Genomic DNA, 13,608 nt, shown 5'->3' on the forward strand with positions numbered 1-13,608 from the left:
CAAAGTTACAACACTGGAAAGACATCTTTGGTTTTTAAAGATGGAAAAGACACTAACAGTGCGTATTTGTTTTTAAATAGTGTTGAGTTGAGTCTCTTCTTGATAAAACATCACAGCAGTGGAATCAATGTAACACCAGACAGTCTGGAGCCGTTCCTCTACCAATCCACCTAAAGACTATTCCTGTTGCTGGGCATCCGGTCTGTCCACTATCCACCCAGACTGAAGCTGCTGAGCTCAGCACTCTGCCTCACCCACCCTGAGGAATGATGGGAGTCCACAGAGCACAGGCCAAGGTGATTTATATGTGTGTGTGTGTGTGTGCTCTGGCCTAATGGCGAGGTAAATCAGCAAATCTATTCTTAAGATATCGTTTTTCCTTTCAGTGCTATGTGCTCGTACAATCTCACTTAAAAAACCTGAACTTTCTATTTTAATAGCTTTTATTGTTACATCATTAACAAAAATAAAAATATTCTGCCAATTTAGTATTTGCATTTTAAATAGTGACCCTTGTCTCGGCTGTCTTTCTGGATTCAAACAGCTGTCAGTCTCCACGCTCTGCATCTATTTTGGTCAGTTGTGTAAGTTCGGTGTTAGTCAGACAGTGAAGTTTAATCCACTTCCTCGCACAGTGAGTCGGTCCACAGCAGAGACCCACCTGCACTGTCAGGGGACCTCAAGGTCAGGGGACGAGCTGCAGTTTTCCCACCATGAAAAAAATCAGGTCACCTGAATTTACTCAGCTGAATGTGGATCATGTTGTTAATGTTGAATGTTAACATTGAGTCAGAGAAGCTGTTTACACTGTGGTTCAACAGAGAGAAGGGGAGGCCACACACCACGACTCTTTTTAAAATGAAACATCAAAACACTGTAACAAATTCCTTGTATGTTAAACTCTATTTGGCAATAAACCAGATTCTGAGAAATCTATATTATGTCTTCTACAAATACACCATAACCGCACGGTTTGATACGATACAGCACAGTCGGTAAATAAAAGCTCAATATATCAAAGTCACTACATAAATAATTACAACAAGGTCACAGACAAATAGAACAGAATTTATTCAAAAAGGCTGTTTTCCAGTGACCATTGTTAAATGTGATTGTAGCAACTGTGTGACATGAAGACCATATAGTGTTGTCTTGACACCAAGAGAACATACAGTACAAAGTGTGATGATTAAATTACACCATTTGTATTTACAGTACGGCCTATAGTTTTGTATGGGAGAATTATGGGCTGCACACTTTCGGAATAACAACTATATGCAGTGAAATTGACCATAACGTTACTCACGTTAGTGCAGTGCATCCGAACACATATATACTTGTTTTCTTGCGGATTCCTGCGCTGACTTTGCCCGTCTGCATGTGTCGCTCCCACAGTAACGCTTATAAAACAGTCCACGTCTTTACACGCATCTGTAGCATCATCCCGGTGGAAAAAAAGCAGTGGCTGACCTGCTGTTTTTCTACAATAAAGCCTGAACCGAGAGGAAAGGGTGAAGCGTCTTACCGTCCTTCCGTGCAGAGGACAGAGCAGGGGATGGAGCAGAATGAGGGGCGGGGATGATGCTGCTGATGCTGCTGATGCTGCGGATGAAGATGAAGCACAGGATCGGCCTGGTACTGAGCTCAACACCTACACACACACACACTCGCTCTCACTCGTGCTGCGTTCAGGAACCCGTCGTACGCTCGTGTTTCACAGGTGGCAACGTGACCCAGCTGCGTTCACGTGAATCGGACAGGTCTGAGTGATGATGTAAATAGCGAGCTTTAAATCGGAATTTTAGCCAGAGACCGATGTTTTTTCAGAACATGATTTGTGAGAATGTCACTTATGCTGCTCACTGCCAGGAATTAAGTTATCTGAGACTGAGAGAAATGGCAAAAAAAATATTTATTTAGTTAACTATTTAATATTTTTGTTGGTTGTATAAAATATACATGATGCTAGGATTTTAGGAATAAAAAACATAAAACTTTCTGCATTTAAATGTTATTGTTGCATCTACCTAATGATATTTTTAATTGGTTTGTTTAACATTCAGCCAAAAGTTATTTCTAGCAACTTTGTTTAAAACAGTATTTGATGCACATTCAAAACATGCAGTTTGTTTTATTTGGTCATCTGTCGTTGGTGCATGCATAGTGTTTGTCTCTCAGAAAAGTCTAAATTACTTTTTTATCCAGGTTTTGATACAGGTTTCTCAGTCACTTTTTAGATTTAAACTGTGTACTTTGGGGGTTTTATTCAGCAGGTCTGTTTGTCAGTAAATGCTGTAATGTACTTCCTGAACAATAAACACTGAGGGAATACTAAGAGAGAGAAGCTGATTAAAATGGTTTGATATCAACTCCCCTGTTGCCATGCTAATTACACATCAATCTGTGAAACAGCAAAAATATCAATCTTGCTTCATGCAGACAGCACTGGCTGCACAAAGCTGCAGTTGTTAATTGTTTTTCCACTTTTAGGAACTTGTTTATCTAGTTTATCTAGACAAATCATGTTAGATAATACACTTTGAAGTGGATTATCTGTTCTGGGAGGAGGCTTTTCACACAGCTGTGACTCAAACAGCAGCTGCAGGGTGGGACAAAACTAAAATAGACTGTAAGCTCTGTTACCTCAACCCACAATAAACTGTGAATCATATTTGGCACACACACACACACACACACACACATGCAAACTCAGGACGGTGGATGACACAGTTTCAGTCTCCTTGAAATGGCTAGACAAAAGAAGAGGTCTAGACTTGTCACTGTGCTTTTGTCCCTTAAATCATTTTCTGGTTGTCTTATACAGGAGTTTTTTCCTCTCCACTGATGCCTATGTGCTATTGCGTGAATTGTTGGGTTTCTCTTCTCTCTATTGTAAAGGTTTCTGCCTTACAGTGCCTTGAGATAATGTATGTTGTGAATTGAATTGGATTGGATTGAAGTGAATTGAAAATAATGTCCCAGCTTTTGTTGATATGACACAGCAAAAGGGTTTTCTTTTATACAGTTATCGCTCACAAAGGAGAGTGCATACAACTATAAATGATGAGATTGTCAGCAAAGTAAATAAGTCTCACCCCCACAAAAGTTGTGTAATAAAAGTATAGTAGTAGTAATAAAAGTGGTAATAGTAATAAAAATTACTTTGGTTTATGTATTTAGGCAAAGGCCTTTCTTTTATACAGACCACTATCTTGCACCATCATGTTTCTACAGCAGTGTGACATGCATTACTATGCAACGGAAAAGGAAGTGATTTGATCACATAAAATGGTTGATGAATTCAACCACGAAGAAGAAGGAGGAAATGGTAAAATGAGAGTGAAAGAGTGTTATCATCGTCTCTGATGCACTTAGGAAAGGAAAAGGATGAGCAGAGGAGTCCTATATGTTACGATCCTCCAAATTCTCATTATTAGATATTTGGTGTGTGAAATGTAAATTACAAAGAGCAAACTTTTTATTCATTCATGTAGATTTAAGGTTAGTTAGATGAGTCACAACAAAAACTTCATACATTCATGTTGTTTATACCGTGGCTCTCTTCACAAATAGCAGGGTGTTGTCTGCAGCTGCTTTGCTACCTCTGCAAAAAAAAAAGTGCATCACATTCACTGTGTTGAGGCAGCATCATCTCAGATGACTAGCCGTCTCTAAATGTCAGACAGCTGTTAGCTTTATCTACAGCTCTGCTGCTCCATGCCAAGCCCTTCTTTCCAGTCGCACTCATTCTCTCTCCCCTGAAAGCTTCTCCTCCCTCCCTCCCTCCTCCAACTCCTTACATCATCGTCACCATCACCAGTTCTCTTACACACTGAAGATGGCTCACACACACACACACATACACACATACAGTGAAAGAGACAGAGAAAGCAGCTGGTCAAGGTCACATGGTTTCTCAGTATTTGTAGAATTTGTATAAATAAGTATAAATCCTGCCTTTATGTGTGTATGTGAGTAGGTTGTCAAGGATTATCACTAATCACCATGAACTGATGATTTCGCTTTCACTTGAAGTGAGATTGATTTCTGTACATCTGTTTAACTTTAAGGCATATCAGATTATCCTTAACCTGACCTTAGTTATATGTATTAATGTATAGTATTTAATCATTCAGTGAAAAGAGGCTCCTCTTGCAACTTTCAACAATTGAGTATTTGAAATGTGGCCATGCTAGATTCTATTAGTTCAGACAGAAATATAATTTTTATTCAACCTCAACTTTGAGGTATAGGAATAACAGAGTCTACAGTAATATTGAGTAAATATCTCATTGTTTTCTCTTTAAACTCTTTAACATTTTTCTCTGGTATTACAAGATTCAAATTGATGTTTCTGAGAGAAATGTGTCAAAAACCTTTGGGTGATTGCTATCCATTAGTAGGATTTTATTTCATCAGACATATAAGATGAGATGCTGTTAAGAAACTCTGTGCGGCCGTTCAGATCTTGTAGTGCTAGAATGTCACTAGAACAGTGCCACAATGATCACCATTTGCAATGAAAAATGTTTACATCCATATTAGTATTATTTTTGTCTTATCAATTGTGAAAATAGGATATTTGAGTATGGCCTCAGGATGTTTGTGTCTTTTTTTAACAATAACTTAGTATTGACAATTTGTTCTCACATTTTAGCAATGAAACGAAAGTCAATTACACTCAGATACGATGGTAAATGCATATTGCTTTTAATGATTACATATCCCCTCCACTTATTTGAAGGGGACATGATTAATGATGCATAATGGTCCATCCTTAAAAGCACTGCAATTTGTCTTTATACATAACATTGTAGTCCTCTAAAGGGCTGCTGTTATGACAGGTCTCTATACTGTGCACTACTGCAGCTGTACCTAATGAAGTGGTACTTTGACGTGTTTGTCCTCCACCCCAAGGACATTACAAACGTCCCTACAGTCTCTCTCCTTCCATCAGACAGATCACATTGCTGTAATTTGACTGTCTGGGAGAACTTCCAATGCATTAGTGTACACACACACACACACACACACACACACACATGTATGTGCTTGTATGTTGCCATGACCAGATGAAAGTCACAGAAACAGGAAAACCTCCCTCCTGATGTGTAACTCGGACTGCAGAGAAGCAGAGGGGCGGATCAATATCAGCCTCTAAATTATTAACCAGTATGCCTTCTCCTAAACCACACCCAAGAAACTGCTTTTTACCATGCCTGGACATTTTTAAAGCATGTTATTAAAATTTTAACAACTCAACTGACAGCAATGCAGACTGTGTGTTTTCCCTGCAGGTCATTATCTGGGACCCTTATTAGTTCATTTACTGCTTGCTGGTGAAACCTGTATTGCTTTTCACAGCACATTTGTGTCATTTGCTGTATGTTAAAATCCTTCTCAGGCAGAAATCAATAAAGAGACAAATGAAGGTACAGTGTGGGGCAGAAAACTCGAAACAGGCATGTCTGATGGTTCAGGAATGTCATAGCTTCCCCATGGAGATGGAAAACATTTAAAGATTATAGAAGAGAGACAACAAAAAGACACACGCTTGCTGACTCTGCTGAGTTAATTTGCCACCCACTCCTTCAGTATGATTCCACCTTCGTTATTCTGAGTATTGTTTGTTCTGCCTTGTTTTTTTCCCTTTCTGACTCTGTGTGTGTCTGTTGTGTATACACAAGGATCATCCGAAGCTACAGATAATGATATATCTGTGAGTGAGAGACATCACTCATCTCTGTCTCTGACTGAGACAAATGACAAAGGGCAAAGGGAAATGTGCAACAAATCTCGTTAGCTATCAGATGCAATGCCATTTTGAACAGACATCCGTAGTCCCTGAAGGACGATGCTGAATTCTGCGTGTGCCTGATTAAGCTATGAAAACAGCCTGCTGAAAATATTTGTCTGGTTCAAAGTATATATTTTATAAAACCACAATCGCCACATCAGAAGACAATTTCAGTCAAAGACCCTGAATAGTAATATTGAATTATTAGCCAGCAGCACTGTCAATAAATGTATAAGCAGAGGGTCAATGTATTGATATAAGGATGATATGAGGCTGTAACAATGCTCACATGTTAAGTGAGTGTTGTTATTTGTGTGCACATACAAGAATCATAAGATCCACTGAGCTTTATTGACTGAGGATCAACGGATGTCGCCTCGTTCTGTTTATTACCAGTTGGTCAGTCACTGAGACTTTATTAACTGCACCATATCAGTGGCAGCTGCATTCATCGAGGCATTACCGCCACCCTCTTCCTCCTTCTCCTCCTCCTCCTCTGCCAGTTTGTCCTCACCAGTCGATCGGGACACAGTTTGTTGTGAGCAGAGAAGACACACAGTGATGGATGCAGTGATTACCTGTGTGTCCTTTATCCTTTGCATTCTGACACAACAGACGCAACTGTGCGTCACCACCACAACTGCTCAGGGAAGCAGGTGTTTTCATGGAGCTCAAAAGAGGGAGTTTTGAGACTCTTAGGTGACTCTTACAGGGGGAAGAGGAGGAGGATTCTTTTCTTTACATTATTTAAATTATTTTGTTCTTTAAAGTGGACTAAAAAGCCGACCAAACCCTGTATGTTATCTGCATGTCATTATAATAATATAAATCACCATCTCACCCTCTACAGGCCTGGTCTTGTGGGACATTTTGTCAATATCTAATTTTTAGACCTTGAGGGTTTCGCTTAATTTCAAGCTCAGTTCATTGTGCTTTTTTTATTACAACTCAGAAACCTGTATTTTACAAACACTTTTATTCAAGTTGTTGCATTTTCATTATGAAAATGTCTTAAAGTGATTTTTCTTATACATTAAATAGTTTATAAAATGTCAGAAAATGTAAAATATGCAATATTTTGTTATACCAAAACTGTGGAGTTATTATCACATACATGGGTAAATGATCACGTTTTAGGTGTTGCAGTGAAAGATTTTTTTTGCTTTAAAATTTATGAAATGTAAAAATTGTCACTTGGTTTCTGGGCATTAAGAGAAATGTAATGTGTAATGTGGGGTCATTACTGGCCTTGATCAGTTAGCCTAAGCCATTCACTGTCTCAACTCTTAAACCTTCATGTCCCTACACCATCTGTGTCCTGTTATCGGTCTTTTGTGTGTTAGGGGCAATTGAAATGTGTACAATATTATGCAGACTAGCTGTAGAGCGTTAGAACAAGGCCTTCGGGAAGCCTTTGAGACCCGCTGAGGGCACTGGCTGTTCTTCAGCACATATGCCACCCATCAGGAGGTCACTGTCATGTTGGAGCTGCTGGATCTTTTCCACATTCCGATCAGAGGAGTATAGAGGGGAAACTGGTGGCGATCGGGTTTTATGTGGTTATTCTTCTACAGATTTGTACTCTGATGAAATTCTAAATAAATATGTCTCAAATGCTCTTGATGTTCCATCATCTTTGCTAAGGAGGTGGGCTGTTTTGTGTTATCTTAAGACCTTGGAGCTTATCGTGATTGGTAAGCGTTGGCAAATTAATCCAATTGTCAATGAAACTGTCATCCTCTAGATCTTATAGATTTTTCCTCTGTATTGATCAGCTGTATATTAGGCACACACAATAAGGAGCTTAACAAGTCACAAGGCAGGCAAGCCACTCCGGTAAAAGACCTTGTGTGCGCTTTGAGAATAAGACTTTGTTTTTGTGAAGTCCTCTGAGTGTCATCATGACAAGCGCTGCTGGTAGATGAAGCTCAGAGGGACTGACCTTCAGTGTGAAGGGGGAATCTACCTCTGAGGACATTTTACTGCCTGGATCTGATCAATTTTCCAATGTGACCTTTGCATACATGTAGCACCAAACACAGTTGTCTCATCCCACCTCATCCTCTACCTCACTTAACTGTGAACTATCCTACCATGTAGCCCAGAAACCAGTGGAGCATTAAAACACTATGGTTCTAGGATGACCTGGATGAATTGTTTTAATAGGGAAAATATTAATCTTTATATTGGCCACAGTCTCCACACAGTGTCTTGGCAGATCCACAATTACTGAGCTATTGCTCTCTCCACACTGAGTGCACCTCCTTCCTCCCCCTGACGCCAGCAATTGATTGGTGTTTCGTTTCACTAGTTTTTACTCAAACCACTGATAGCAATAAAAACCGACCAAGTGAACTACTAGAAAGCAACACAACATAAATCATAAAATCACAGAATGAACACAACTAATTTCACTGAGACTGCATGGCTCCCAAGTATCATTTCCCCTCTAGTCTTGAAAAATAAGGCCTGCTGATATTTCTACACTTGTTTTTCCCATGAAAAGAGCAAATAAAGCATTTTCTTGAACCTACGAACATTAACTAACAATCAGGAACCAATTAGCACGCTTTGCAGCCAAGCCCTGACATTTCTCATTCCCCCGTGCAACAGAGCTCCATTGTTTCTGAAAATCATTAAAGACTATGATCAATGAGCCTCACTGTTGCTGTTGGTGATACCCTCCTTCATCACCATGAACACACACACACACACACAGCTAAACTCTGATAGTTCATTCAGGGTTCAGTTGGGTGTGACTTCCCTATTCCAAACTGTAGCACAGCTGTATTTGCCAGTCAACTCCAATAGCCTGCTTAGGTGTTTCAACACCAGCTCAACCCACCTGGGTTTTTTTTCTTTTTAGCCACAAAGTGTTAAATTGCACTTACAGTTTTGCTGTTCTCTGCTTGCTCGCTCACACCTTGTTTTTCATGTGCCTTGGGACCATCACTCGTGCCTTCAGTCGGCTTGTTGACCAGCTTTCAAATATCATAAAACCTCCTGTCCTCTGCATTAGATTCTCATAAATTCTAATGTCTCAGCAGTACATTTTCAAAAAAGAAAACCAGACATCAGAGACAGAGATTTGCTGCTGCCATTTTGGCTGAGGCTGTTTCTAGACATGAGCATATTTGAAGTTCACTCATCGCTTCCATCTGAATGTGCTCACTGTGAAGCGTGAGTTTTTGACTCCATAGTAAATGATGTCTTCCCATTGCTTATTCTGAAAAGAACCTTGTGTGACTATTTTAGTTTTACTTAAATCTATATTCTGAAGTATCTTTGCTTACTCTTGGTGAGTAATGAACTCCAACGCAGTTCACGCAAGGAAAATTACCAAGCAGTTTCTCAAATTCTTTCTTTATCTTGCAGGGAGTCTTTTTCTTGACTCACAACTTGAACTAGATTACACTACTTACACAACTTTGCAACCCGAGGTGCACTTGTGTTAAGTTAAGATTTTATTTGAAGAAACGAGAGTTATGTGCTCAGTGGGCTATAATCAAATTCTGTCTCTGTCAATTTTATTTTTAAGCTCTGTAGTGAGAAACTACATAATGTATTCTTCTTTAATGTATACACATCTAAATTTCATTAATTCATTCATTCATTAATCCGTCCATCCATCCAGGCATTCTATTCCACTGAACTCATTCATGTTCTATTTTACTTGGACCTGTCATTGAAGCATGTAGTCTCATATAGCCACACTGCAGCAACACTGTTAAACTCTCCAGTGTCTTTCATGAAGCAAATGCATGCATGCATGCACGCCACCTGCAGAAGTAAGCAGTTAAAAATATATGTGAACAAGGTGAAGAAATGCCTTATCTCTGCAGATTCCTCACAGGATGTTAGAAAGGTGATAAAAACATGAACGTGCTGGTGTTATAAGAGGCACAGAGGAGACTGTAAATTTATGCATCTTGAGAGGATGAAGATGGTGAGAGAATGACGTAATGGTTAATTAAAGCAGAGCTGAGCACGTACTGTATGCTGCCTGGTTTTTTTGCACACTTTCAATTTGCGCATTAAAGTGTTTATGCTTGAGAGAGGTGGAAAAAGGGTCTATTAATCAGAGAGGAGAAAAATCAGGCACATAATTTTACCCAGCAGTGATGGTTACATTATCAGTGTGCAATCCAGTGTTTTTAAAGCTTGAACCACAGCCACAGACAATAAACCCAGACATTTTGGCTTCTGTTACTTTGATATTGACCATTAAAGTCCTTTAGATGTATGGTTGTTCGATAATAAATTGCTTGAGTATATTTTTTTGGAGGAAAAAGACAAAGTCTGTGACATTATGCCAAACTACGTTTTGTACAACAATCTAAAGACCTGTGTGGGAATATAAATGTGCACCACCAGATCTAAAACTCTGCTCAGTGTTCAGTGAACACCAAATGAGCACATTTTAAGATCTTCCTTATTTAACACCACTATGCTGCATTAAGTGATAGTATGCCCGTGTGGGTGGCACAAGTGCTTTCTTTGAGCAGACACACTCACAGCAGCAATGTAACAGGCTCTAATCACAGGCTATCACATGGTTTAGTATTATATTCCTGACAGAATTAGTGTCCATTCTCATGTTTGCCCCTCATTGATTCCCATCCTGACATGCAGTCTGCATATGAGAGCCTGATCAATTGCATCCATGTTCTCCATCTCATCCGATAACACCCAGGGAACGTGAGGAGAAACACGATGCAGCAAAAGAAAATGATTTTTTTTTTGTCAAACTTGGACTGAATGCAATCTGATCCACAGCGTGTCTCTGGGTGTTTCTCTGCAAACACAGCTAGTGAGATGATAAGGCAATACAGTTCAGGCTTTTATTGTCTCCAGGCAACAAAAAACTGACAATGCTCAAGGATGTGTCAAAAACCAGTGTGTAAACACTCCCTGGAAACCAACAGCTGCATATTTCGACTATATATACTGAAGCCAATATGATTTGAAGAGTTCAGACTGACCTTTGACTTGTGCTGAAAACTGAGCTGTGTGCTTGGTCTCAAACACTTGCAGCTCTTTGTTCAGGTCACAAATGGTTAGATCAACGTTCCAGGAGCATAAGCCTGTAACACAACAGGGAAAAGGCACAATGACTAGTGACAGTGAAAAAAATGTACAATGTTATATGCAACATTTGCCTCAAGTATCTGAAAGAGCTTCTTTGGCAGCACCATAGTCTTCAGAGAATCACTTGACTGACACCTATGGCCTAAAAGTAAAGCACTATCACTGACTTTATGCAGTTCTAACAAAATTAAGAATGTGGGTTTTGTTGTTGTTGGGTCTTTAGTTTTTTTATATACTGAATTCCATATAATAAAAGATTATTATATTAAATCAAGATTTTCATACAAAAATTACTTTTTGGTCTGAAAACACCAATGACCAACAAATAAAACGTTCTCTACCATTAAAACCAAAACATATGTTGCATGAAGACCTACAGTAAATTATTGGAGGGAGAATTTTCTTCAGTTTATAGACAGTTTTTTGGAAACCGGTGCTTTTTTCTGACACATGTTTAGTCAGATACTTTTAAAAATCTGCACACACAGTATTAATATAATATTTCTAATATTAAAGTTTTTCTCTGTATATTAAATGGACAGTATAATACCAATAACACATTATATTGTTTATTGATATTACTTTTTCTCTTTGGACTTCTGTTGCCATACCTTGTGTGATCTGTTTCTTGGCAGTGTCGAGGTGATGGGTGGTGGAAATCTCTCCGATAACAATCAGCATGCGATAGTTTCTGTGCTGGAACGCAGCTCCGGCTTGGTGCTGTCCATGGTGCTGAACAGACTCCTCCAGCTCTGCTCGAACTAGTGAGGCAGCTTCTGCGATGGGGATCTCCATGGTAACAGTGCCACCAGTGGACACTGAGCCCTTTTCTATTTCCATGACAACTGCATCCGGAGCAAGCGCCATGACAATGCAGGGTGGTGTGGGAAGGGTTGTGGGTGTGGCTATGTGGACAGTCAATATGCGATTGGTTTGCAGGTTATGTGGCTATTTGATGTGTCAGCGTATTATTGGATGAATGGAAAAGACGGATATGAGAATTTATCTTGATCCGATTTTCCGACATGACACTGCTGAAACATACAATCACGTATAAATACAAGGGTGAAGTTGAGGATGAGGAAGACAGTGAAGATTAAAGTATCATTGCACACATATGAATATTTTTCAGGGACATTTATTTAATAGATAAAAGCCATGAATGAACTGTGTGAAAACATTTGTATGACCATCAGTGAGAGCACATAAATGTATTCATTGATAGTGTTTGGGGGGGTAACTGAGAGAAGAGTCACTTGTAATCCAGGTATTGTTTCTAACAACTACTGAATTTAGCTGCCAGACAAAAGGAGCAGACAAAGGTTCTATTTATATCAGTGTCACTGTGAGTACCAGGCCATGGGCTTTGGTAGCTAAACTGATACATCTTTGTTCTCATCGTGAGCAGAATAAAGCGTCATCTGTGCAAAGAGTACCAGTGACAACAAAGGCTCACAGCCGGCAGAGGGGAAAAAAAACACATTTATTTCTGGCTTCAAAGGTCATTTGAATCTAATACATTATGCAACACAAAAGCAGCAAGTTTGAATTATGTTAAAAATAATTCAGGCAAAATAAGGTATTGGCATTACATATTCAGTATACTGCAGTTATACACAGTTCTGAAAGACAATATTTTATACATTAAATTCCATAAGATGACTATCACAGTACAATCAATGCCATGTGTCAATGCAAATCCTAAAGCATATCATTCTGAACCTCAGAGCTGCATTGTCCCATTAAAACACACTGTCGTTTATTATTAACTTTATCACAGTTAATACACAGTTAGTACAGAGAGAGCAACACAAGCAATCCACAGCTGTATAGTAATGTTTGTTACTTCACTCCCGTATTTGCGTGAATGGGGTGAAGTCTGCCATCTCTGATTGCCTTGTTAAACATTGCAGTGCCCAGGTACCTCAAGGAATTGTTAATATTGAACCACCTTTGTAGAATTATGTTTTCTGCAAGAACCAATGTTTACAGGGATGAGGGGGTCAGAATGTATACTGATGGACAGATTAACACATTGTCTTTTGTTTACAGCAACAAATTAATGCTCTCAGTCATTCCACAGTAGAAAACTGACAATCACACAGGAGGATACAACAGCACAGTGTCACAATGTACAGCATGAAGTCACAGTTTAAACCAGCTTCAAATAAGTTTATTACATCTTAATCAAATTTAACCAATTATGAAAATGTGCCTGATCATCAAATGTTCAAATGAGGGCTAGAAAGACATTTGCACTCTGTTCCATGCTGTCGATGGACAACATGAGTCCTGAAAACATGAGTACTGAATGTTCAAGTTGGGGGAAAAGGAAGGACCAAGCACGGCTGAAGCGATTCAGAGAAAACAACAACTGATTATTTTTTCTGTGTTCTAGCATTTCCATGGTTGTTGACTTGTGAAGATTTCTGCCATGTGTTATATAGTGAAATGTACTGTAATATGAAACTGTTCATTCTCTATAATTGTTAACACTCACAGGAAATATGGGATAACAAAGTAAAACCAGTGTAAAAGCCTTCACTGTTGAATTTTGGGATGCATTTTTAATACCTGTGGCACAGTATGTGTGTAATAGTAAGAGGCAATACTCTTTTGAAAATATACTTTAGTTAAAGATGTTCTTAAGCAGACAAAAGCAAAAAAGACTTCTCTTAATCTCAGCTATAGCACCATGGCTCCAGTGATGGCAGTGTTGGTCA

General features: G+C 39.1%; 1 protein-coding gene across 2 annotated transcripts in view; it reads right to left on the bottom strand.

Moving 5' to 3' along the window:
• Positions 1–11,657, bottom strand: part of map1aa (microtubule-associated protein 1Aa) — a 29,912-nt gene extending 18,255 nt beyond the window's left edge. The window contains exons 1-2 of one of the 2 annotated variants that reach the window (XM_044030201.1): positions 11,497–11,657; positions 10,780–10,881 (exon numbers count right to left, since the gene is read on the bottom strand). In XM_044030201.1, coding sequence (XP_043886136.1) covers positions 10,780–10,881; positions 11,497–11,566 — 172 coding nt within the window. In that variant the 5' untranslated portion in view covers positions 11,567–11,657. Of the gene's footprint in view, positions 1–1,525; positions 1,657–10,779; positions 10,882–11,496 lie in introns of those variants that run through there. The other variant, XM_044030202.1, reaches the window with a different exon arrangement.
• Between the last annotated feature and the right edge of the window lie 1,951 nt (positions 11,658–13,608).

Source organism: Solea senegalensis, linkage group LG7 (genome assembly GCF_019176455.1).
Source record: "Solea senegalensis isolate Sse05_10M linkage group LG7, IFAPA_SoseM_1, whole genome shotgun sequence".
NCBI lineage: Eukaryota > Metazoa > Chordata > Actinopteri > Pleuronectiformes > Soleidae > Solea > Solea senegalensis.